The following is a 26,840-nucleotide window of genomic DNA, read 5'->3' as shown; positions in this document are numbered from 1 at the left end:
TAATGTGTCACACACTACAAAAATTTTAAATTGCAAGTTAGGCTTTTTGTCATATCTGTCGCTGATTTCCCTCTCGCAGACATTGACGAGTGCCGTCTTAACAACGGGGGTTGTGACCATGTGTGTCGGAACACAGTGGGCAGCTTTGAGTGCAGCTGCAAAAAAGGCTACAAGCTGCTGACCAACGAGAGAACATGTCAAGGTAGGTATACACTACAACAAACATGTGAAGCGTACGTTCAAATACCTTTGTAAGAGCTGAATACTGATACACATTGTGTCATATCATGATTTATTGTCCATACATAGCAAGGGCATTTGTATGCAGTGCTTGTCCGAATTTTCACGCATGCTATGATAATAGGACATACTGTACAGTAAAATGAATCCCTCCTATTTGCAAGGGATTTGGAGTTCAGCAAAGATTTGCAAATAATTGACAACACCCCAAAAGAGGTTTGTAATTGTGTATAGAAGCCAAAAGATGGTAGCAAATTACTTAGAACAGAGAGGACCATAAGGCATCAACTCCATGCATCTAGCATGTACACTTTCACAAACCCATGTTACAAACACAACTGTATTGAGTAATTAAATTAAAGTGGAAGTCAACCTTAAACATTTCTTGACAATAATATGTTATATGTGACCTCACTAGTCTAAAAACATGACATTGTGGTTAATATTACATTTGTGGAATTATGAAGCAAAATTTGGCAGTTTTTATCCATCTCGGGGCGGCCATTTTGCCACTTGCTGTCGACTGAAGATGACATCACAGTTGCTCAGGGCTCATTCAACGACCAATCACAGCTCGTTTGTTTTCTGAAGCTGCGCTGTGATTGGTCATCAAAATGGCCGCCCTTGAGATGGATAAAAACGGCTGGATTTTGTAGCTTAACTCATATTCCACTGGCGTAATATTAAACAGAATAACATATTTAGACTAGTGGGGCTACATAGAACATATTATTGTCAAAAAAATGGGGGGTTGACTTCCCTTTTAAACAAACAAACCTTCACATGTGGCTTATTAACAGTATTAGCTAGCATGCTAGCCTAAATAATATGCTAGCACATACTGACGTGACATCACACATGGGCAAACAAGTAGGCGCACTAACACTTTACACAAACGTTTTAAGTCATTCAACTCACTGTTTGGTGCCCTGACTTCTACAAAACAAATAATAAAATAAACCCTAATGTCAATATAATATATACAGTATACTTTTCCCTGTAGCACTGAGATTTCTTCTGAAATGTAAAGGGCATTAGAAATTAAATGTATTATTATTATTATTATTATTATTATTAAATATTGGGTAATACAGTTAAATATTAATGGGAATGCCGACTATACCTGCTTTTGGCAGTTAAATTTGGAGAGAAATAGAAATGTGATGGTGCAAAAGGTCTATTAAAAGACAAAGAACACAATCAATTAAACAAGGTTTGTAGGGGACAAACAAAAAAAAAACATTTGACTGTGAGCGCATTGAATGCAAATCAAATGATTTTCATTATGGCCATTTTTGAAGCATAGTTTACACTTCACAAATGCAGCAACGAAACAACACAAAAACAAAACAACTTAAATTCCATATTTCAATTTTAAAGCAAACAATATACTTGCGCATTTATGGAGCTCAGGCCACAAACAAAACAACGTCTGCTGTGGCGGCACACCGGTGTTGGAAATTACGATTGCGACCCTAAAACCTCTCATTGTTGGATAAATCAAGCCACCTCAAGAACATCTGGTAGAAGACAGCAAGCAGGCTGGAACTACTGAGATGAGTTCTGCCTCATGCCGAGTCGAAAAACACAAGACATGCCATTCTTTAATCTTGGGCCTTTTCCTCATGTGGCCAATCACTCTGCCGCCTGGTTCACATCAGTGTCTTCTTGCGTTTGCTTTCCAGCACAAACAGATAAACATCATGTGTGCGAAAAGAAAACAGTGCGTCTCTCCGTGTGCTTCAGATACTTTCTTGTCACTTCATATTTTTGGAACAAGGCTTTTCTCTTCAAGCCTCACATAGAAAAGTGAGAAAACGTGCAGAGTGTATGCACAAATAAAGCAACGTTTCGTTTTTATGAAATGAGTCTTTGGGTGCGCTTAGGAACAACGTTGCCCTTGTTTCGTCCTTGTAACGTCTCACCGTTCTCTGTCTAACTCATCTTGTTTTTTTTCACACATTCAATTAGCTCCAGATGAAAACAAAAGCGATCAACACCTCTCAAATGGATTCTCTTATTCATATTAATCTTTGGGATTTATCGTAAATGTTGCCTTTTTCATATTGTTTCATATTTATGACAAAAATAGCTTTTCCAAACGTGTTCTATGAAGTTGGGATGAGCAGATAAAGGGTGTGGAGCTGACTAACCCAATTCTGCAGCAGCTAAGTGTGCAAAAGCTGAGTGATATTGCTTCTTCAGGCCACCTTTACACCCCGAGTGTGACCTGCCCTGCCGTAAGTCGATGCTGAGGCCTCCGTGGCATCAAATACACTTAAATAGCATTTTAGTGTCTCTGTGGGGTGTTGAGATGTGTAAGCTGAATTGTAAAGTTATCTCGGTTTAAACAGTCACGGTGCTTCCTAGCTGTCAGTGGACCGTGGCCTATATATCAGGATGGGGCATGTCTGCTGAACCGCTGCCAGCATTCCTCCAAACTCAACGCCCTGCTGTGTGCGTTTCGTCTGCTTCTCCCTTCTAATCCATGTGAGGGCAGTCCGGGACACGTTCTTCACACGGGACGTCTTTTACCTAAAGTGGCATTACCTCACACTTTTTTCTTTTTTTTTTTACTTGTGGCTGAAATTATGGGTTACAGTTTGATTTATTGATTTGATCCCAAATTGTGATTTTGGCCACACCAAAGGAATCATAGTGCTCACGTAATGTTTCCACCTCTGTGACGTCCTGCATACTTCACCTGAGCTGACTGGTAAATAAGGGTTGTGGGAGTCCCAGATGTCTTGGAAAGTATACTCAGCAGCATAAATTACATAATGATAAGTTGTGCATCGACATCCCCTATTGCAACACCTAACTTAGTCAGCACTCTTTAAATCCCATCATGGCTCAGACAAATAAAGTGCAAATAAAGCTTCAAGAAGTCCACACGGGGAAGATTTGACCTTGGTTCACTACAGGTCACAGTTCTTTACCAGTCTTCATACTGTGATTATTGTGCAACACTTTACAGACAGTTGTACCAAGGTATACCTCTACAGCAAGGGTGTCCATATATTACACTTATTTGAAAAACTTCCACCTGAACAGCTTTCTATCAAATGTGTGAAGGCAAATGGTTTAATGTTTTTCACGATTTTCGGGTGACCATGGCCCAACATCCCACTACAATATATTCAAACCAAATCTCCATCTCTGCTTTGATAACCAAATAGAATGACCTGAAGTAAGCTGACCATTTCTGAAGCAGTTACCAAGGAGTCATCATTCACTGCCATTGACGGCTATAGACGTCAAAAATTCATTTGAACTATTTCTATTAGTTTAACATTTTTTTCCCCCACTTTTGTTAACTAGTGTATGAAAACTAAAAAAAAAATTATTGTACATTTAGAACAGATATAACATTTGTGATTAATCGTGATTTAACTACTGAAGTCATGCGATTAATTACGATTACAAATTTGAATCGCCTGATGCCCCTAATTTTTGATAATTTTTTCTTGTTTTTTTTAATGGCGTCAGGTGATTAAATTTTTTTATATTAATTTAGCGCTTGACTTCAATAGCTAACTCATGATTAATCACAAATGTTATATCCGTTCTAAATGTACAATAAAAAAAATCTAGGTTTTCATAAAAAAAAGTTAAACTAATAGAAATAGTTCAAATAAAATTTTGACGTTTATAGCCGTCAATGGCAGTGAATGAGTTAATGTCATATGATAACAATGTAGAGAGCAGAAAGTGGAGGCAACCATTTTTGCTCTAAAAGTTAAATAATGTATTCACCGCACTCTCAAAGGAACCAATTTAAGATTACAAAGAAGTTTAATTAATTATGAAATCATTAAACTTAATATATTCACTTGAATTAAGTTAATCCAAACGTAAACATATATTAAGTTTAATGAATTCATAATTAAATAAACTTGATATATTCACTTTGGATTAACTTTATTCAATCATGTGTTACCAATTGAAGTAAAAACAAATTAAAGTTGGTCAACAATTCAATTTGTGATCTTAAATTGGTTCAACAATTCTCTTTTTAGTTTGCACGGTGTTATGAAAAACGTTATTATAGTTGTAAATACTGTAGTTCATTTGAAGATTTGCGCATCTCTGGTGTTGGGCCAAAACCTTGTACTTCAAAACTGTCACTTTTTAGGAGACAACGAAAACAACATGTTTGTTCAATCATGAACATTGCATCATCAAAGAGAGCAAGCCATTTGCAACATTTGTCAATTTTTTTTTTTTAAATGACACCCACCTGTGTGGAATGACCATAAGTATATATATGTTGATATGAAATTTGTCAAATTGTGATTTATGAGATTTCGGCTTGACCCCAGCGAAATAGAAGAATTGGAAGAACTTGTGAGCTAGGCCCGTTTAGCATCAGTCCCATCTGACCTCACGCCACTCAAATCTCTCTCCTTGAAAGCCTTATGATCGCTTGGGTTCAAGCCTCAGGCCGGAATGGCCAGATGACCTCTGTCCCCATATTAATTCTTTGGCAGGACACCTAGAGAAGAGTAAATTCAAGATGAATGAGGCTACGGAAAAATCACGAAAGTGAGCATTTCATGAATGTTGCTTGACGCCGCCATGGTCCATATTTAACCCTTTTCATTGATTTCCTTGTACAAGACAATGATCCTTGAGCCCAAAGTGACTGCCTTATAAAAGTTGCACACGTTTTACAGGAGCACATCATTCAGAAAGTGACTCATTTGATTATTTTTTTTAATTTTTTTTGAGCAACTGTCACTCTGACATGACACGTTGGCATATGAGAGTGCAAAGCAATCTTGAGGCCTTTATTGTATATTTCGATGGGGAGGGGGATTGACAGGCTCTCAGAGGAAAGAAAAAAAATGCACTTGGGCACCTATTATCAGCTGACTCCTGCTGCTCCCACTCGCCATTTCCAAAAGTGTACTTTGAAAATTCCATTTCGCCGCATCGAAATGGAAAACGCAGTAACTGCAGGAGGGCAATCACAGCAACAGACATGGGACCAAAGATTGTTGCTGTTGTTATTTTGATGTGCTCCATTCAAATACATGATAAACAATACAAAAGAGAGGAAAGTGGACCGGGTCTTGCTCTTTGTGGTGAATGAGTGATGGCAACATTTCTAACTGTCTCTCTCTTTGTCCTGTGCAGACATTGACGAGTGCTCCTTTGACCGCGCCTGCGACCATTTTTGTGTCAACTCTGCAGGAAGCTTCCAGTGCCTTTGTCACAAGGGCTACGTCCTCTATGGCCTGGCGCACTGCGGAGGTAAGCCAGCTACGCTTTGTTTTTTTTATTAGTCCTTGTGTAAATCTTCTGTCCATCACACTTTCTTTTAACCTCACGCCTCTTCACACCCTCAATGAGTCTCTCTCATATTGAACAGGGAGAACCTACCACAATCAGACTCATTTATTCCAGTTCATAAAAAGGTGTCGAAGCTTTCTGCTTAAAGCTGCATGCCTTGGAAACTTCCATGTGTATGAAGGTGAAGATTTGCCAGATGCCCTGGTTGCCCTTGAAGAGACTCTTGAAGCGTTCTTTTGAAATAAATAAACAAATGTTTAGTAATTAGATTCATCTGAGAAGCTCTTGAGTCCTAAGAGTTCTAAACCAACAATTCAACATGATGTGTTTATTTCCATGGTTTCAGGGTATAAAGTCTTTACGCCGTCCAACTCATTAATCTGAATGTCACCACATTGAGAATATCAACTCGAAAAAGTCCCTGCATGCAACCGCATCTAAAGACAAAATGTAACTAAATGCTGGCCGTGATGGATTACCCAGCTCAAGATGGTTTAAGTCTTTGCAAGTTGATTTCCAAATCGACTCAAATGAGCAGAAACAGGTGGCTGCCCGCAAGGCAGGAAATCAATCTAAGATGACGCTACACTTGGCAGCAATGTAAAGCATAGGTGATTTGTGCTGTCGTTAATGGACTAAAACATGATTTCAAAAAAGTGTTAGGCTACTTTACTTCAAGGTGGAGCGTGACCCGTGACAACCAGTACTGTGGACCAGATAGACGAGAGAGTCAGTAGGGAGGTGTGAATGTTCTGAGGGGTGGACGTGTCACAGCTTCCTGACATGCAGCAAGAGGCCTGCCTCAGCACATCAGGCGTCCCTTTCAGTTTGCGCATATCACTGCTTAGGATCTTCTGCTGTCTGCATCGCGTTTTTTTTTTTTTTATTTGGTCTTAGTTTGACACACCTGGCCGGCCACAGAGCAGAGACGCACAACCCAAATGTACTTGATTTTCAATTTGTCCTCTTTTTATTAGACTGTGTATCTTTCGGTACGCTTAGTAAATTCTTGTGATGACATAACAACATTGTGGGCCTTTGTTGACAAATATGCATCATAGGAAATCAAATGCAACGTTTAGTTTATTAAATATCACACAATAAATTTTGAAGAGTAAATTTGACTCTAAACAGAGTCTATTTGGTCCACTCTAAACAGAGTACAATTTACACTTTTACTCAAAGTATTTTTAGGGTGTATGAGAGTCGAGAGAATTGGCCTATCCCATGACAATAACCTAGTAAAGTTTTTTTGCACTCAGAAACTTTTTGAAGAAAATGTTTGGAGTACATTTTGCTATTTTATTTTATTATTTTTTATTTTTTTTAAGTTACACAATGGTTGAGGAACGAACTCACGGCCTTCAGCTTGGGCAACTGCTACTCTACCACCTGAGCTATGCCTACTGTTTGCTAGAATCCAAAAGGAGATTAAAAACAACTCTTAACTCATTCGCTCCCAGCCATTTTCACTGAAGCAACCCCCTTCGCTCCTGGCTGTTTTACTGGATTTTGACTGATTTTACAAGGCCCACATAATATTCTGTTCTATTACTATAAAAACATAGAACCTACCAAAAGAAAGATTAGAGTCTCTTCTTTCATCAGGGAAAAAGTGTATTTGTATCTGTTTTGCAGCAATTAGCATTAGAATATAGCTAAGTTTCATCATTATTCACAAACCTGTTGAAAACACTGGCAAAAAGAGCTTGTTGCAACATGGCCCTGGCTGATCTCTTATACTCTGCTGCCACCTGCTGGCCATTTTTTGTAATAACTATAATTCCTTTAAGCCAGTGGTGCTCAAGTGCGGTCCTCGAGCCCCTATCCAGCCTGTTTTCCATGTTTCCCTCCTGCAGCACAGTTGAATCTAATGATCAGCTAATCAGCAAGCTTTGCAGAAGCCTGATAGCCATCCTGATCATGAATCAGGTGAGTTAGTGGAGAGAAGTATGGAAAACAGGCTGGTTAGAGGCTCTCGAGGACCGAACTTGAGCACCCCTGCGTTAAGCCATCACTTCATGTCAGAAGCTGTATCAAACCCTGTATGCTCTAGCATAAAAAAGAAAACATAAAAAAATGTATAAATATGTTTTTGGTGAGTGAAGGACAAAGTATTAAAAAAAACTATTTATACATTTTTGGGTTTGAATGATATTAAGAAGTACGAAGATTCCAGCTGCCGAGTAATATACTAACACACAGTAGGAGTGGCATGGCTCAGGGAGTAGATTGGCGGTCTCCCAACCTGAAGTGGGTTTGTTCCTCAACCCTTTGAGTGATTTTTTTTTTTTTAATAAACTAGTCAAACTTAGTCAAACTCTCTCCTTTTTTATGGGATAGGCAAATGTTCTCATACACAGTAAAAATATTTTGAGTAAAATTTACTCTGAATATTTTACTCTCTTGCAAGTGTAAATTTTACTCTGTTTAGTGGGACCAAATCGACTCAGTTTAGAGTCAAATTTACTCTACAAAATTTACTGTGTATCAATACTATGCCGTACTCCAAAATCTTGTGCATGTCTAGCATGAATGCGAATAAATCAATGTCACAATAAGTGTGAGTCTGGGAGGGGCATGTGACACATAAGAAGGTTCCAAAATTCTAGTGTTGGCTCATGCTGCAAAATGTCTGTCTGTCTGTCTGTTGATGGAATAAAAGCACCAGCATTGGATTTGTAGTGCTTTTCCTCTCATGATGGAGCGCACCGACATAAACGACGTGCTACCATTGTTTAGAGAAGCGGTGATGAATGGCTCTGCCGGGCTTTTCATCGCCACTGTCGGAACTATTAGATAACCCGGGAGATTTATTGATGTGTGTCCTCACTTGCCGCTCATATCTAAGCTTAGGTTGCCCCTGCTGTGCTTCATCAAGCCCAAAATATAGCCGAGAGCCCGGCTCAGTGTTTAACAACCGGCTCGCACTCAACAAACCCAGTCAGGTCGCTGACCTGCTGTCGAGTATTGTGCCGCGACCCGTCGGCATTCTTCCCAAGTGAGAGTTCAGCAAGCCATTCTCCTCTTCGCCTAGCAAAACAATCCGCTTGCTTTTTGCTTATCTGCTAAGAAAATATTGTGACTTCAGACCTGTGTGTTTCAAAATGTCCCTGGTTTCAGCACAAATAGATTCCTGGGGTGCAAACAAACGTGTGTGTGCTTTCATTAATATTTATCTGAGGACAATATCAGAATGTCTTTGGCAAGAATTCTCCTTCTTTGATCACTTCAGCAGATTGTAATATTCCCTAAATTGAACCAAACATCCCAATTCCATGAAGTCAGCCACTCTCTATGGTGTCGGCATCAATTCAAAATTTAAATTTGTCTTTTCTTCTGTCTTGAAAGGGAAAAAGGCCTAAAGGGATTTGCAGAAAGGTCAGCGGAGATTTATTTAATTGTATTTCAAGTATGGAAGAAAATAAAAGAAGTCAAAACAAGAGTTTTTGGCAGATGAGCGCCGCTTCCATCAGATAGTCATTAGAATTGTTCGTCCTTTAAATCGAGTGCTTTGATGCGGAGGGTAAGCAGCGCATCTCTCGCCATGTTTCCAAGCCGCTCTGGGCGACACATTGGCAGACTGCACTTGATGAAGTCATCATCCTCTTCGCGGAATGGAGAGGCATGCAGACAATTTTTTTTTCTTTTTTCTTTTTTTTACTTGGGGTGAATGATTGAATGAGACAAGGTGGAGCATTTCACATCAACAGTCAGCTTCATCAATCCCTGCCATGATCTCTATCAGTTTGTTCTACTCTTTATGGGGTAGATGCCACGGACTTCCGACTTCCGGGTTTTACACATCAGCGCCGTTTCTGGCCACTCGCACCCCCACCCCTGCGCCCCCCAACCGCTTCTCGGCTATCTGAAATGCTTCGGACACTGAGACAGACACTACACACTCGCAGCCTCGCACCCGTCGACGGCAACGCACAACCGAGGGGCACAAAGGCGGAAGCGCAAGTACTGCGACGCAGCCCACACGTCGCAAACCCGGAAGTCGGAAATTCCGCCTCCTCTGTGGCATCTAGTCCATTTTCTTCTGTCTCTCAACGTCGCAGGAGGTCCTGAAAAGCATAAAATAGGTGCCATTCATCATGATTATTTTTGTATTGCTCCCCTAATGTTACCAACACCTTTATTTGCTCTGCCCCTTAAGTCATTCCCTGCTTACCATTAAGGGTGATTTCAGTCTTCCTCTTTGAGATGTTTTGACCAATAAATTGAAAGTGGACTCTGTGGACTGCAACTGCGCAAGCACATTCCATCCATCCATCCATTTTATATAACGCGCTCATCACGTTCAGGGTCACAGAAGGGCCTGGAACCCATCCTAGTGACTCCACCCTGGACTGACAGTTATAAAGAATACACTAAGGCTGCATTGAACACGGCAGGTCCACCAAGTACCCAATTCCAATTTTTTTGTAAGTGGACCCTGTACCAGCTACAAAACAATTTAAGCAATGAGAAGCACTCTATCTACATATTGATCTTCAAATGTCAGATGGACAAGTGAGATGGACAGTATATTAACAATCTGCTTTAATGAGAGCTGGATGATATGGCCTTAAAATAAAATTCCCCAGCGCGCACACACACACACACACACACCAAAAAAATCCACACACTGATTATAATTGATTTTTCCCCACTAGGCATACTGAAAAAACAAACGACAGTGACGTAATTGAAAACAAAATTTGCTTATCTTTTTCCCACCACCCAGCCCATATTCTGGGATTTGCTTTATTTCTCCAAAGCCAAACTAACTTTGAAACTTTTTTTTCCAGCAAGTTATTTCCCCCCAGCATTAAGTTGCCTTAACCTCCACAGAAAAATTGAAATAAAAGTGTTTTGTTTTTGTTCTTTACAAATAAAAAATGAAAAAAAGGGGGGAAATAGGCCTATCATTTTTGTCAAAACATGTTTATAACACTCCTTAAGAAATGTATACATTCTTATTTAGTATGTTTAACAATTTAACATAGAGTTGCACGGCCGGCTGGGTCATATGTAAGAGTTAGAGTTACACCGCACCCCATCCAGCTTTCAACTTTTTTTTTTTCTTGTTTAGAGTTGTAGCAGGTGAGGCAATAAGACCTTGGCAAAATATTTGTGGTTTAGAAGCCTGTACCTCGGGTCAAAAGTTTCCAACATGTCAATAAATCACTCCTTTTGCAATGTATAAATTATGTGTTTAAAAATGTTCAGCATGTGATTTCCTTTCACCAGGAATCATACGGAAAAGAATGTGACAATGATTCCGCTCATGTTGGCTGTTTCTAAAGTTAGGCACTTTTTCAAAAACACAGTCGCTGGACTGAGAGGTAGGAAAAGTCCCCAATTTAGCAATATTGACTGTGTATGTTTTTTTAAACTACCTCCTCGCTGTCAGCAGCTATGTTGTTAGAGCAACGTCAGCAAGAACTCGTTTGAACTACAGAAGCCACTAAAAAGAATCAATTCCAAAATAAAATGTTCCTGAGCAATAAACTCAAATTAATCAATAAAAAATGTTTGTCTATTTTTTGCAAAGCAAATCCAATCAACGTATCCTCCATTTTCAGATATTGATGAATGCAGTATAAACCGAGGAGGATGCAAATATGGATGCATTAACACTCTGGGGAGTTACGAGTGTACCTGCCCACCTGGATACAAGTTGCACTGGAACAGAAAAGACTGTATTGGTATGTAGCAGCACTGCCCTCTAGTGGTAAAGGGAAATCCACTCTTGACAGCATTGTTTAATTTCTACAGTACTGTCTTCCATCTCTCCTCAGAGTTAGTGAAATGTCCTCCGGGCCTTGTCGCCCCCAAGGCTACCCTCACCTGTAGCAAAACGGGCAAGAAAGAGAGCTGCTCACTCACCTGTGCCTCCAAGGCACACTATCTGGCAGGTATGTTTGCTGCCTATTGGAGAACCGGGACAAAATGCTACAACAGTGGTTCTCCAAGTGCCACCTCGGAAATACTTAGCTATCCCAAATACCACCACCATGACCAATGGTCAAATGCAGTAACGTAGTAGCTCTTACTAAAAACAATGCAGTGGTTTTATTCCTAAAAAAAGAATAATAATGATAATTATATTGTAAACCACTGCACTTAAATTTAGGGGAGGAAAAAAAACTAAAAACTAATGATTCAATCAGAATGTATTGTATTGTATTTCAATGTTGCTTGTGTGTCTTCTTGAAGAGTCTGACAACAGCTACTCTGTGAGCTGCGGCATCCCCATCGTCAGAGGGAAGTCCCCCGTCCGGCTCAACTCCAGCAGCAGTCAGAGCTGCATAGGTGCCGCCCGCCAAATCATTTACTCCGCAGCCGCTTGTGTTGACTGTGAAAGCTGCATGCGTCCTACCTACATTGGCTGTCTTTATCTGTAGAGACTTTGGCGCCTCCAGTGAAGCAGACAGCGTCTTTCAAGATTAAAAATGCCAAATGCCACCTGCACCCGAAACTGACTGGCAGGACAGAGGACAGGGGCCGGACTTTCGGACCAGGTCTGCCCTTACATGGGTTTGGTGTTATATTAAAATGGATTGTTTCAAGTCATTTATCATATACTTGGGTAGAAAATTTCTGAGAAATTTTGCAAAAATGCAATGTCTCCAAACCCTTAGATATTTGGTCTGAATTGTTCCTAAATCAGTTCCAATACACTATGTTGAGAAGCAACAATAGTACATTGTAGCCTTTTTTGGCACCAAATTAGTGTGAGTACTTACTGTACCTTTTTAGCAATACACAATTAGCTTCCGGCTAATATGCTGAATGTAAATACAGTGGACCCTCAGAGTTTGAACGTCTCGAAACTCGTACAATTCGGACTTCAACCAAAAAAATCGGAGTAAAAAAATGCCTCGGAGTTTGAACTCGTTTTCGGAGTTCGAACACTCAAGCTAAGCCGAACGTACCTTGAAAACGGGTAGCCAAGTAAAGCCGAGCAATGCCGAATGCTCACGTTGCGGTAGTTGAGACGATGCACTGCTCATTTCCAGTCACATTGTGAATACTCCCGGAGGTGCTCTATACTCGCGAGTGCATTTGGATTTTTCCACTGCAATTTTCTTCACAATGGGGCCAAATAAATACAACAGTGCCCGTGGCAGCAAAAAAACATACAGTGCTACGAACCACAGTGGAATTAGGAAGGAGATTATTGCGCAGTTGTAACTACCGTGAACCGTGACTACTTCTGTAAATACTGGCACGAGGACCCCCCTTAGCTGTTCAACAACGTGCCTGACGTTGAACAACACACGCAAGGACCGCTTAGTAGTCTAACAATATGCCCAATGCAAAATACACAAACTCAGCACTGAACTAAAGCTAGCATTACTAATATAGCATTTATCATCCACTGATGCCATCACACCACAACAGGTAAGGTAATGTATTTGTATTGTTTGAATACTGTAACTAAAACATAAATAGCAATTAAAATGGGAATTTTCTGTTTTTGGAGCTTGGGAACGGATTAATTGGATTTACATTATTTCCTATGGGAAAAAATGTTTCGGAGGTTGAACAATTCGGACATTGAACACTTCGCAGGAACGAATTATGTTCAAACTCCGAGGTACCACTGTACTCAACTGGTCCTTATGTGACAATGGTTGAGTGACTGTGATGCTATTTTTCCACAGGAGGTGGTCAGCCCTGCAGTAACTGCCTGGTAACATTTGTCAATCTCAAATGTGACTCGTCAAAGAAAGCAAAAGGGCGTCGCGCTCGCAACCCGGCGAACAAAGAGGTAACGCGCATCACTTTAGAGCTGGAAGCAGAGGTCAAAGCTGGTGACACAACAGGTCAGTCTTATGATGTCATGTTTTAATTTCAATATCCTTTTATCTTCATAGATGTAAATATCAGAATTTATTTTCTTAACCCTTACCAGGAAGTTGTAACCTCAGCTGCCTCAGACAACGTATGGAGAAGCAAGTAAAGACGTACATCAAGGCTCTGAAAAAGTCCATCAACCAAGAGCGCTTCCTGATCCGAGTTGCTGGTTTGGAATACGAGGTGGCCCAGAAACTTCCGCAGACTACTCCCATTCATGAGAACTGTGGCCCAGGCTCTGAAAAGGACAGTGGCCGATGCGGTAAATAAGACTTCATCATATTTTACACGCCTAAAAAAAATTAAATACAAAAAAAAAAATCCTCTCTACACCATGGATTTACCTATTCTCTAATTATTTATGCAATATTTAAAAGAAAAGGTGGCAATCCCCGATTTTTAATGGAAAGGTATATTTTGGGGGAGTTAAAAAAATCCCGCCTCAATACATTTCAATGGGCATCAATTATGGCATATGCAGGTTTTCGCTACTCACTGTCTGGTTTGGTCCCTTATCCCTCAAGAATTCTGGGTTCCCTTGTATGTATCACCACTAGATGGCAGATACCATTTAATTGCACGTGCGTCATGTCCTTATACTAACACGTGAGTAGGCCTAATCATTTGTGGATTTGCAATGACGTGCAGGGCAATCATAGTACTTCAATAATATTCTATTGTTGTCAATTTCGTGGAATAATTAAAACAAATTAGTTCTTAAACTTAATGTTGTTTTGTTGTTCAGCAGTTTTTCGCCATCATTGAATGGTTACGAGAGCCCTTTGGACTGGGGGGAAAAAATTATGTATTTTTAGTTTTTTTGGGGGGGTAGATTGTCCAAACCCCTGTTGTTGAAGGCTGGATCTTTCGTACATGCATTGAGCATGAAATATATTCAAATATGATGCACATTAGTGACATATGCATGTGTTTTGTCCATATTAAAAAATATATTTTTCACATACACATACATACATACATATCTTTTTAAGCGGTCATCTCACAGCCCAGAAGTTGTGGGTTTGATCCCACACCATAGTGACCACGTTGAATTATCTTTGAGCAAAATACTGAACCCCCAGTTGCTACTGATGCTGCGTCATCAGTAGGTGAATGAGTACCAGTAGTCGAATGTAAACGCTTTGAGGGTCTTGTAAGGTGGGAAAGTGCTATATAAATCAAGTGCTATATGCTATTTAAGTACTGTGTGGCCCCATAAGGCACAACAGTAGCGCAGAAGAAAAATTATGACCACCTTCATCATTTGAGTTGCCCATCCCTGCTGTAGCAGATCAAGTTGACCAAGTAAAATGAATGATATTGTGTTGGTAAATAAAAATAAAAAATACTTGTGATGAAATGTGTGCTGTTTTCTTATTAGAGCTTTTGTCAATTTTGTTTTTCAGTCAGGTGCTTGCCAGGCTCGTACTACCACGGTGAGCAGGAACGTTGCGTCCAGTGTCCGCCTGGCACCTTCCAGGAGAGGGAGGGGCAGCTGGCATGTGACCTGTGCCCGGGCAGTGACGGCCACGGGCCTGTCGGAGCTCGAAACATTTCGTCGTGTGCAGGTAGTGTAAAGTTCATGGGAACTTTCACTGGTCCTTTTATCTTGAATGCTCACTACAATAATAATAACAACCCGGAAACTTACATATTCTCAGTTGAACTATTTACTGGATGCCAGAAAGTACACAGCTGTAGAGCCTTATTTACTGAATGCGGACGAAGGCCTGATCTATTCAAAATGGTCTCTGCTCTTATACTGGCTTCGCTGCCCACCCACAGAGGGCATGACTAGTCCATGTGAAAATGTGTGACCTCTGTTGGTCTCAACTGGTTTCAACTGGATAAGTGTGCCAGAGTACAGATAGATAGAAAGGTGCCGAGCCAGGACAGGTCACAGTGACACAGCGGTCTAGCTCAAGTCACCTATCTAGTCATTAAGAGGCCTAATCTATTGCTAAGGTCCAACTCCCAGATATTGTGCCAGTCAACCAGTCCCGCCAAACGTAATGTGGCTGTCTGCGCTCCACAGGCCAATGTCACACCGGGTTCTTCTCAGGCGACGGCTTCAAGCCTTGCCAGGCTTGTCCCCAGGGCACATATCAGCCAGATTTGGGTCGGACCTTGTGCTTTCCTTGCGGGGGAGGACTGAGCACCAAGCGTGAGGGTGCGAGCTCCTTCCACGATTGTGAGGTCAAAGGTGAGAAGAGCATGCACAGAAGCCATCCAAAAACAAACAAACAACATTGCTGATTTCACGTGTGTTTTCATGGGTGCTGCAGTGCAGTGTTCTCCGGGTCATTACTACAACACCACAGTGCACAGGTGCATCCGCTGCCCAGTCGGAACCTATCAGACTGAGTTCCGGCAGAACTACTGCATTTCCTGCCCTGGGAACACCACCACCGATTTCGATGGTGCCACTAGTGTCTCGCAGTGCAAGAGTGAGTTTCCGCATGACAGTTTGAGGCTTTCAACTTTGGAGTCAGACTGTAATGTGTTGAGTTTGTGCATGTCTAGACAGGCAGTGTGGCGGCGAGATGGGCGAGTTCATGGGCTACATCGAGTCGCCCAACTACCCCGGTAATTACCCGGCAAACGTGGAGTGCATTTGGAACATCAACCCGCCCAGCAAGCGCAAGATCCTTATCGTGGTGCCGGAGATCTTCCTGCCCTCGGAGGACGAGTGCGGAGATGTGCTAGTGATGAGGAAGAACTGTGAGTACTTCCGCGTCCGCGACGGCGCCACGTCCGCAAACTCGATTCATCATTGCCCTTTCTGTGCTCTTGCAAGGGTCAGCTACATCCATCACCACTTACGAGACATGTCAGACGTATGAGCGGCCCATCGCCTTCACGGCGCGTTCCAGGCGCCTCTGGATTAACTTCAAGTCCAACGAGGCCAACAGTGCCAGAGGCTTTCAGATCCCCTACGTGACTTATGACGGTATGCTATTCAAATGGCTCACGGCTCTTCTCAGAATCTCGTCACGTGACCGAGAGTAATCGTGTTGTCTGTGTGACTTCAGAGGACTACGAACAGCTGGTTGAGGACATCGTACGGGATGGAAGACTGTACGCTTCAGAAAACCATCAAGAAATCCTCAAGGTTAGCCCTGCTAGCTATTATTACTCTACGCTAGTGAATGATAGTCAATAACTGCAATCCCTGCAATCATCAATGGTTCTTAACCTTGTTGGAGGTACTGAACCCCACCAGTTTACTATGCACATTCACTAAACCCTTCTTTATTTAAAAAAATATATACAATGGGACCCCCCCCCCCCCAAAAAAAAATAAAAAATATTCAGCAAGTATTGTGTTCTTGTATTCTCCATCTCCATGCAGTTTAAGGAAGTGTTCTTTTAGTTCTGCTAGACAGCTAACTTGGCATTACAAATCAATCGTGCAGTTAGGATGCTGACTCCCATCACTCAACTCAATTCTACTGTATATTTATAGAGCACTTTAAAACAACCACTGCTGTTTTCTTAAGATAGAACTCAGGGACAGCAGATACAATGAACACAGCAGAGGCCCCGGGATTGAACCCTGTTGAACGCCATACGTTATTCATGTGAAAACATATTGCACTGCAGTCGTATAGTAAAATCTAGTGCTTGGAAAATGAAGCTTCATGAACAACTTGTGATATTTTTTTACTCCTCTAGTTGGTGTTCTTTGGTTAAAATTTCCACTGCATCTTTAAAGCAAGAACACCATCGAGAGGAATAGAAGAATATCACAAGTAGTTCATGAAGCTACATTTTCCCATCACTATCGGACGGGTTGAAACTGCATGTAAATGAATTTCATTGCTCTGTACTTGCGACATGTGCAATGACAATAAAACTAGATTTCCATTTCCATTAAAGCGGAAGTCAACTTTAAACATTTCTTGACAATAATATGTTATGTGACCTCACTAGTCTAAACATGACAATCTGATTAATATTACATTTGTGTAATATGAGTTATGCAGCAAAATCCAGCCGTTTTTATCCATCTCAGGGGGCGGCCATTTTGCCACTTGCTGTCGACTGAAGATGACATCGCAGTTTCTCAGGCAACGACCAATCACAGCGCACCTGCTTTTTGAAGCTGAACTGTGATTGGTTGCTACCTGAGACCTGAGCAACTGTGATGTCATTTTCACTCGACAGCAAGTGGCAAAATGGTCGCCTACTCATTTATTTCGGCAATGTCAACAAGTGAGATTTTTCTGGTCTAGACTGTGTTCATTTATAAGAACTTATATTGACAAAGATTTTGTTTTATTTTAGAAGAATGTTATTTTTGTTTGTTTTTAAGAAATGGAAAAAGCAAAGCTAATGTGGTTTTGTTTAATTTATTTATTATTTTGGCAAAATTTCACATACGTAAGTGTAAATTTATGGGAAATCTGTTTTGGCTTTCATTAACAAAAGGCTTTATGTTTTGTCAACTAGAAAAAAAGGCAATGATGATTATTTCTGCTTGAGTTAAGTGTAACATATTTGTATAATTTTATTTGACATGTATTTTTAGATACCCCCTAGCGTTTTTGTTTGTTTGTTTTATGTTCAAGTTTGAAAGGTACTTGTTTGATGTACCTGATTTTTTATTGTAAATTGAAATTATTGAATAAAGTTGTTTGTTTTTTAAATGGTCGCCTTCTGATATTGATAAAAACTGCTGGATTTTGATGCTTAACTCATATTCAACTAACGCAATGTTAACCAAAATAGCGTATTTAGACTAGTGGGGCTTCATAGAACATATTATTGTGTTGACTTTCCCTTTAAAGACCAATCTATGTTTTTTTTTGTTTTTAACGTCTGTTCTTCTGTTTGCAGGATAAAAAATTGATAAAGACTCTTTTTGACGTGCTGGCTCACCCAAACAACTACTTCAAGTACACCACTCGGGAGTCCAATGAGATGCTTCCCCGATCCTTCATCCGACTCATAAGCAGCAAAGTCTCTGCTTTCCTGCGACCATACAAGTAAAAAGGCATCTGCAATTCAGTAAACACCCCCGGCCCCCTTACAGGCTTACATCCCGCAACTCATAAAGGACTTCGACACACAAAATACACACTTGTTATTTTCAAACCCTTTTGATTTCCATTGACAAACCTGCAAAATGCTGAATATTTGTGTAGTTGTTTTGTCAGTTTTTCATCACAGGTCCACAGTCCGGAGCGTAAGCGTTTTAGTGGGGATGTAGAATATGTGAGTGGGTTTGGTTTTCGTTTGTGTCACTAGTGCAACGAGACCATTTAAAAGGGATAGAAACGGCTATTTGAGACAGTAGGAGTGATGTTGTGTTAGAGCTTGTTGTTGTATTTGCTTAAATGACTGGTCTGTATTCCGGCTCCGACTGCGACCGTTAAGTATGACTGTAAATGTTGTGCAAGTGTTGTGTAACCCTGGTTCCATCGCACGCACGCGCGCGCGTGTGTGAGTGTGAGTGTGTGTCCTCGAGGAGGAGCAGTTGCTAACTAATTCATGTCGCAGCTGTGTTCCAGCTCATTTAAAGCCTTACTATGTTTGAGCTCTTAGAGCAGTTTTACTGTTAAAACAGTTCATCTGTGCTGTCTAGACTGCACCAGCCTTTTCCAACCCGCCCAGCATTTCTGTTGCTCTTTTTCTCCATTTTTTTTCCCCCCTCCGAGGCAACTTTAAAGCAAATACACACACACAAAAAGGTGGTTAATCATTCCAGGAACACAGAGGACATTTTTGGAAGATGAATAAGAAACTAATAAGTGGGAGAGCCACAGGAATGAGATGATGTGGAATGTGTCTGGGAGAGGGATTGAGAGTTGAATGTCTTTGAGGGACATGATGTTTGCTGCTTCTTGTAAAAGGTCACTTTAATTCTTCAATCTCATCTTGTCTTTCTCGTGTACTCGACTCGTGAAACGTGTAAAGGTTTGAAGTGAAAAGGAAGCTAAGAATGTCAAGTACTTGACTTGTTTCATCAGAGCAGGTTGATCATCTGCTCACCTGTCTGTCTGTGGAGCAGGCCTAATGGGGTCTTGACTTGTATATACTGAACATAAGTAAGACAAGGGTTGGATTCCATGAGGCCGACCCCTAGAATCACGCCTGCACCCCTGCCCCCTTAAAATGTTGTGCCCATTTCAAATCCAAAGACACCCAACTCCCTAACTCATGTTTGCTCTGTCCCAGTGAAGACAGCTCTTCCAAAGAGGGCGGGCGGGTCACGTCGTTTTGTGCACTAGATCGTCAGCCCATCCTTCTACCTTTATAGTACAAGTGCAATGAATGAAAAGAAATAACACACTTTCAATTTGGTTATAGTCACCCAAAATGGAAAAATTGGAAAGCAGCACTGTTGATCCTTTGTATGACACATTATGTTCAGAACTTTCTGCCCTTTTGCAGAGGGAGTCAGAGATGAAAATATAGCAGTTTAGAAAAAAAATGTTCTTTGTGATCTCAGAACAATGACAGCAACAGGGTATAATAATTTAACTTTAAAATGAAAGAACATTCCCATAATAGGAGCTGATTAGCAGTTTTGAGAGTTTGACAAAAAACCTCACCTGGCTATAAGCCAAGTGACGCCATGGCTTGCTTATCAGAAAGACTGGAGACGGGAAGCAGCTAGACTGGTTTAGAAACACAACATGGTTTTGCAGGAGATCCATTTAGCTGGGAGGCCCAATAGAAATTGAAAAAATAAAATCTAATTTCAAGTCATTGATTGCGCTTTTGTGGCCCACAATACCATTGTAAATCCCCCAACATATACTCAGCAAAAATAGGAATGCAACAATTTTTTTGGGACAAATTCAAAAAGATCAAAAACTTTTACCACATACACAATATCACCATTTCTCTCAAATATTGTTCACAAACCAGTCTAAATCTGTGATTGTGAGCAAGTTAACCCATCCCACCTCACAGGTGTGCCATATCAAGATGTTGATTAGACACCATGATTAGTGCACAGGTGTGCCTTAGACTTTCCACAATAAAAGGCCAGTGTGAAAGGTGCAGTTTTGTTTTATTGGGGGTGTCCGAGGATTCCCCAGAGAAGTGCTCACTATCACAGATTTAGACTGGTTTGTGAACAATATTTTACTAGAAATGGTGATATTGTGTATGTGGTAAAAGTTTTAGATCTTTGAGTTCTTCTAAAAAAATGAGGGCAAAAACAAAAGTGTTGCATTTATATTTTGGTTGAGTATACATATTTCAGCCATGCAAGGAAATAAATGTCTCGCTCTCTGGTGTGATTGATTTGTCATTTAGAACCATGTCACACAAAATGTTTGCCATTCTTACTGAATTTCCAACTCAAGACCTGGCCCGTATTCCCCCCATGGGCAAAAAAATAAAATAAAATAATAAAATAAAAAAATAAAAAATCCCCTTCCACCAGAATCAGCTTCTTCCCTGCAACCTGATTGATTTCTTTTTTTTTTTCTTTTTGGTTGAGATTGTTGCCTTTTAAAAGAGAGTTTGCTATGATGTATCATAGAGTTGATATTTGCACTTGAATTGTAATTGCTCATGTAAATGTCTGGATTTTGTATTGTCTTTTTAAATGAATGGAATTGGTGTTCTTATTTTCTTGTAACTTGTTTGTTCCTGAACGCTCACTAGCAGTTTAGCCTATAGATGATGATGACGATGATGATGATACACATGACATTATGGACAGTAAAGAAAAAAACATGTACAAGTATAGAGGTGAACACAACAAGTTTGTACTCATTCTTGCCCAAAAAACACTTATTGAAATAAACACTCTGTATGTCAGCTTCATTTTAAAAACATGTTTAATGTGTGTAAGGCAGAAAGGTTCAAAGGTCATTTTCCATCCTGCGTTTGCTCCTGTTATGCTGACTTAATGTAGCATCACATATCAGACAGCATATTGGCTCTGCCATTTAGTGCGCCGTGCTAAAAAAAAAAAAAAATTTAAATTAAATGTGCTCATACAACTAATTACGATAATAATCCTGTGCTAGATCTCCACCCGAGTTGTTGACTTACATGCGCGTATGCATTTGGGAAGGCTGGGAATCCATCGACCGTCGCCACCACAGGTGACCGTACTGGCGCCGACCACTGTGTAACCATGGCGACAGCCCATGGTGATGGTGTCCCGGGGTTGATAGCGTGTGATGTAAGCTCGCGTCCAGGAGGCGTTGGGCACGTTTGGAGATGGACATGTGATTTCTGTGGACAAACGCCAACTTTTATTCATGGCAAATTGTAAATAAATTTGTGTAAAGATGACTGTGTGACTATTTGTGTGACAGACCTCGGCACAAAGGAGGTGCGCTCCATGTGCCGTTCTCTGTGCACCATATGACCTTGTTCCCCTGGAGGGTCCCCTTGCGACATTCATACGTAACCACACTCCTGTACTTGTACGGTGCTTCGTCTTTGCGATCTCGCTCTGCATTGGCCACCTCTGGAGGCTCGTCACACATCACTACTGGAACATAGAGAAAACAGAGCATGCGCCATGGAAAGGTACGGAGCGACACAAATTTCATGGCAGTCAGTTGGCCTCACCTTCACAATAGGGAGCGTGACCATCCCAACCAAAACTCATGCAATTCCTGGTTGGCCGTCCGACAAGCTGAAACCTGGTGACAGAGTGAACACTCACCTTTTCAGCAGTCTTATGGAGAGATGCATGTGACGCACAAACAGACTTGGGGAGTAACGGAATACATGTACCGCCGTTACGTAATCAGATTGCTTCTTCTTTTTTTTTTACCTGGATTCCATTACAGTTACAGGAAAAAACATGTAATCAGATTACAGGTACAATTACAATTTCTACGTTGAGATAGAGAGAGAACGCACGCACGCGCACGCGAGTGGGACCGTTGCTACATGTCGGGGAGGTGGGAACGAACAAACTGACTAGTCGTGTCCTCCACACACGGGCAGTTTGGAAAAGCTTCACGGACGGGAGTAGGAAATGGCGACCGGTATTAGCTGGAACTTACTCGGAGCGAAATCTTGAACTGAGAGTCGAGCGGCATGCTACGCGCTGTAGCTTCTTGCTAGCTAGCCCGCTAGCCTAAAACCATAATGTGAGTTACACCAAACAAATCTTCCTCCCACCAATTCACTATTTAAACATCATACACAACATATACACGGCTAGACTTGTGACTGGAATAAAAGTTAATTTTGCAGTTGATGTCACACATTGTCATCCTCATTGGATGACTATCTATCTATCTGTAAGGTGTGCTTTCAGTGGCAGTTAGAAAACAGCAAATGGCCTTCAATCAATCAATCAATAGCCTACATGTTTTTAATTACACTAGGATTTTTGCTATTTGTAGGCTGCCCGGGTCCCTATCACCCGCAAATAGCAGGGGCACATTGGATAGAATATATATTGTGGTGATATTTATTTTTATTTTGTCTTCATGGGCATACTCAATATTGGAGCAATCCAAAAGTAATCCAGTTACATTACTTTGATATTATGGTACTTGGATTACGTTACTAACTATATTTTTTTTAGCAGGTAACTTGTAACTGTAATGGATTACATTTTAAAAGTAACCCTCCCAACCCTGCGCACAAGAATTATTTGAGTGTCTCACCCATTGTCACAGCGAGCTGTAGCAATATCTCCAAACTCTGCTCCAGTGTATATGAAGCGTCCATTTTTAATCTCCCCAGCAGAGCCACACATCTTCCCTTTACGCAATGGGAACAAAAAAAAGTGTTATGGTGGCTTTAAAGGGTTTCACTCAGTTCACACTGTCAGCACCATGCACACATATATATTCAATTACAGTGACAATAGAAAGTGAATACAACCCTGTTCAAATTGGGTTTTACTGTTTGAGCCAAGACTTATTAGAACAGTAAACACTATCAGAAACACTGGCCTACAATAAAAACAAAAACAAAACTAATTCTAATGTTAGTTCCATGAAATTTTAACTCATTCCCACGTTTCTCTTAATTGTGCCATTTCCAGTAGGTGTACATGTACATTTTAACCTCAGCGTGCTGCCTTGTCAATCTTATCTGTCCAAGGCGTTCAGAATCAGTAGTGCTGGTTGTTTAACTTAACTATGATTACATTAAATCATATTTCAAATTCATCCTCACAAGTGATCTTCACCTCGATGGCAACAGAATGTTCACGTCCTATGATTGGTTAATCATAGCAAAGCTTGTTACAGCCAACTTCGACATGTAATATATCTTATAGCAAGTACACTCATGAATGCATTTAATTATCAACACTTCCGGTATTTGTTAAATCCCCTTGTCCGGTGACCTCTTAACCGTGGTAGAGAGACTGAACAGGCATGTTCTCTTTTTGTTGCTTTTGCACAAACTTGATTTGAGCTTTTCCACCAACGTAGCCTACAGTGAGTGCGCTGAGCGCAAGCTCCACAGCTCCTATTCACTCCCTGGACCGACACCGCCCTCGTGTGCCACAGTATGGCACTGCAACACTATATCCCCCATCATACTACAGGTATTATGCTTTTTTTTTTTTTTTTTTATGAGATAATTATTAATTTTGACTTTTCAGAGAATATGATAGGTGGTCAAATCAATTTGTTTAGCACTCTTTACTTAAACTATTTATGTTTTCATAATTGTTCTAACAAACTGTGATCTAGTAAGTTGTTATTTTAATTTTTGATTATATATATCACTGTCAACGTTGTTTGGAATGTTAAGCTCTTTTTTTATGTGTATTGACACATCAATATCACATAAAATGTAATTATACATCTTTTTAATTCATTAAAACATTGTAAACCTAAGTGGGCTGGTCTGAGCCATGAAACTCCAGGACTGAAAATATTAAAAAAAAATTAATATTAAATAAAAGTTGTCTGTTGTATCTCTGTCACTCTGCGGAAAGTAAATGAATCGAAAACTTAAGTGACCTCACGTTCACACTTCAGCAAAAGCGGTGTCCACTGTCCACTGTTACACGTCCGAGTTCTGGTGCCACCTACTGGACTGTAGCCGACATCACAAGTGTACCAGACTCGCTCACCAGGGTTAAAGGTCGTCCTGGTGATGAATTTGACGGCGAGGTTGGCGTGAGACTCATTGAAATTTGCTGGAGCACTACAGCCACCTGCAGAGTGTGACAAAAAAAAATACAAGGAAGAATTATTTGTGTATAAAGTATTTCATCATGACGTCGCACGTCCCTACTTTCGGGAGGCAAAAGCCTGCGCTTTAAATTTATGTATTTATTTATTTATTTTTAGGGAAATCGATTTAAAAATGTCATGTCTAAATGACTTTTCTGCCACCCGAGAGTATATTGACGGCTGTTTACAAAGATTAAGAAATAGATGGAACATTCCTTGTTTGTCACCTTGACGAGCAGGTGACAAGAGACACGTTGGGAGTTTGGGCTCCCACTGTCCCGATGGGCTGCAAGTGACGTGCTGAGGGCCATCTAACAGGAAACCTGGCCTGCAAGAAAAGGTCAGCTTCTTTCCCGGCCGATGTATGGCATCACCAGCCCCACTAAATCTCACGGAGTTGGCCACTTCTGGAGGGGAGCAGGTGGTGTCATCCTCTGCACAAAGGAAAATAATGTACTGTATTTTTTAAATTGTGACTATTTGCTCCAGCTGTGTTGGTTGTCCATCCCCATTCTTATCTTGCTACACTGATATTTCACTTTTGTGTTCTTTTGGAATGTGCACCATAAACCTCGACTAGTGGTGTCCAAATAACAGCCATTTGTGGCCTTAGTCCTTTATGAACTTTGTCATTGTGTTTCACATTCTGGTTTTCCACCAATCACACACCACTAAAATAGCAACAAATTTTTTGTTGTGAACTTGCGACACCGCAATGAATAGAGATAAGTCAGTTACAGTAGCAAATAGTGTGAACCAAGATTGTTTGCTCCACTTGCTGTGCCATGTCAAGGTCAGTTTAGTACAAATTGTTCTTATTTTGGTTAGAATGTGAAGATATATTGTTCTGCTACTGCTGTTCAGTACAGTGGCAGATGTATTCTAGTGAGATAGAGGATCGCTTTTCACCCAGTTTGTACATTCATTGGTTTGATTACTTTGTGAGTTGTGACTATGTATTTTGGCAGGTAAGACTATGAATTGATATGGCTCCCTGGTAGAGTGGTTGTATCCCAACAGGGAGGTTGCGGGTTTGATGGAGAGGCACCCGCCCTTTGTGACAATGTTGGAACTGGCAGCGCTCTGCATGGCAGCAGCCGACCACTGGTGAGTGAATGTGAGGCTTTGTAAAGTGCTTTGATGGAGTAAATAAAGCAATCCATTTACCATTTTACCCACAGTAGAGCAAGTTAAAGCCAACCAACCTTCACATTTGGGAAATTCATCAGTCCATCCAGTCCTCCTACATATCATGTACTTCGGCCCTTTTAGAGTGTATCTGACAGCAAGGAGAAACACAAAGCATATTTCCCCCCTTTGTCTTACTTACGTTCATTGTCTTTAAACATGTTTTCCTGTGATCAGGCTTTACCCGTTATTACACAATGCGTAGACCTTCTCCCCAATGACTGAAAGTCCTTCATAGTGGAACCTTCCATTAGGTAGATCACCAACATTGCCACATGACATCTCTATAATGCAAACGGGCGGAGTAGATTAGTAGTCAGGGTGTAGGGCGCCCTCACGTGGCCATAGTAAAAACTACAACTGTGCTGAACGTGGCCTTAGTAAAAACTACATATGTGCTGAATTTATCAGTACTGTACATATTCATAAGAGTTAGAAACACTCAAAAATAATCCACTTCTGGCAGTTTTGTCACATTCTTACTTTCGCATTTGAGTGTTAACGTGGTCCAAGCTCCGTTGACGCACTTCACAAATAAGTTGCCCGTGTATGGGACGAAGTCCTGGGCACACTTGTAAGAAACGCTCTCCCCACTGTCAAATTTGCGTCTGCCGATCCATTTGTTGCCGAGTCTGGTGGACGGATAATGGGGCGGTGCTGAGCATCGTTTTGGAACCTCAGCTAGAGTTAAAATACAAGGCCATCGACAAGTTTAAAACAAATATAAAAACAAAAATCAAAATGTGTCGTATAAAGACTCTACTTACCCGAGTCGAGTAATGCAATGGATAAACAGAGAATATTCCACACGATGGTTTTCATTTTGTTGAATGCGTTCAGGTAAAACGAGGATAACGAGTGAAAAGAGAAGGATAGCGGTATTTTTTTTTATAGAGGGGTGAACGCTACCTCCCACCCACGCGCACGCACACACACAGCCCCGCTCCCCTTCCCCACTCACACAAACACAAACACACACTACTAAAGGCAATGGTACTGAAAGCGTCAGCAAGCATATTGATTTTTTTTTTTTACAATTGTATTTATATTCAGACGTGACATCTTTGAATAACTCTTGAATGGTGTAAAGATAAATTAAGAAAACAAAAAATTATGGATTGAAATGCTTGTAAATTT

The 26,840-nt window shown here is 40.8% G+C and overlaps 2 protein-coding genes across 8 annotated transcripts in view; one reads left to right on the top strand and one right to left on the bottom strand.

The window, feature by feature from the left end:
- Positions 1-21,648, top strand: part of LOC144037523 (signal peptide, CUB and EGF-like domain-containing protein 3) — a 114,098-nt gene extending 92,450 nt beyond the window's left edge. For 4 of the 5 annotated variants that reach the window (XM_077549078.1, XM_077549063.1, XM_077549082.1 and 1 more), the window contains 15 exons: positions 80-202; positions 5,380-5,496; positions 11,109-11,231; positions 11,325-11,441; positions 11,743-11,838; positions 11,931-12,047; positions 13,194-13,355; positions 13,445-13,648; positions 14,793-14,954; positions 15,422-15,589; positions 15,672-15,833; positions 15,910-16,107; positions 16,184-16,336; positions 16,419-16,498; positions 18,226-21,648. In XM_077549078.1, the coding sequence (XP_077405204.1) occupies positions 80-202; positions 5,380-5,496; positions 11,109-11,231; positions 11,325-11,441; positions 11,743-11,838; positions 11,931-12,047; positions 13,194-13,355; positions 13,445-13,648; positions 14,793-14,954; positions 15,422-15,589; positions 15,672-15,833; positions 15,910-16,107; positions 16,184-16,336; positions 16,419-16,498; positions 18,226-18,378 (2,135 nt within the window). In that variant the 3' untranslated portion in view covers positions 18,379-21,648. The remainder of the gene's footprint in view (positions 1-79; positions 203-5,379; positions 5,497-11,108; positions 11,232-11,324; positions 11,442-11,742; positions 11,839-11,930; positions 12,048-13,193; positions 13,356-13,444; positions 13,649-14,792; positions 14,955-15,421; positions 15,590-15,671; positions 15,834-15,909; positions 16,108-16,183; positions 16,337-16,418; positions 16,499-18,225) is intronic. The other variant, XM_077549070.1, reaches the window with a different exon arrangement.
- LOC144037557 (membrane cofactor protein-like) lies at positions 21,168-26,651 on the bottom strand. 3 transcript variants are annotated; one of them, XM_077549125.1, is made up of 11 exons: positions 26,471-26,651; positions 26,187-26,384; positions 25,888-25,987; positions 25,721-25,794; positions 24,733-24,949; positions 24,305-24,498; positions 22,986-23,082; positions 21,931-22,004; positions 21,674-21,850; positions 21,403-21,588; positions 21,168-21,309 (listed from the first exon to the last, which is right to left on the bottom strand). In XM_077549125.1, the coding sequence occupies exons 1-11, from the start codon at positions 26,523-26,525 to the stop codon at positions 21,272-21,274; spliced, it is 1,410 nt and encodes a 469-aa protein (XP_077405251.1). In that variant the 5' UTR covers positions 26,526-26,651; the 3' UTR covers positions 21,168-21,271. The 3 variants fall into 3 exon arrangements, with proteins under 3 accessions (XP_077405251.1, XP_077405268.1, XP_077405259.1); XM_077549142.1 differs by having other exon boundaries at positions 24,305-24,496; positions 24,743-24,949; positions 26,471-26,650; XM_077549133.1 differs by having other exon boundaries at positions 21,674-21,847; positions 26,471-26,649.
- Positions 26,652-26,840: the final 189 nt, after the last annotated feature.

The sequence above is a fragment of the Vanacampus margaritifer genome, chromosome 1 (assembly GCF_051991255.1).
Source record: "Vanacampus margaritifer isolate UIUO_Vmar chromosome 1, RoL_Vmar_1.0, whole genome shotgun sequence".
In the NCBI taxonomy this organism is placed as follows: domain Eukaryota; kingdom Metazoa; phylum Chordata; class Actinopteri; order Syngnathiformes; family Syngnathidae; genus Vanacampus; species Vanacampus margaritifer.
Note: the sequence above shows the minus strand (reverse complement) of the source record. Positions and strands in the feature narration are given on the sequence as shown.

Bases quoted from the DNA above. Each gene is read 5' to 3' on its own strand.
- LOC144037557 (XM_077549125.1), bottom strand. From the start codon at position 26,525: ATGAAAACCATCGTGTGGAATATTCTCTGTTTATCCATTGCATTACTC. The intron at 25,795-25,887 runs GTAAAGCCTGAT...CCTTGCTGTCAG, and splicing joins TACGCATTGTGTAATAACGG to ATACACTCTAAAAGGGCCGA. The intron at 21,851-21,930 runs GTGAGGCCAACT...TCTATGTTCCAG, and splicing joins TCACGCTCCCTATTGTGAAG to TAGTGATGTGTGACGAGCCT.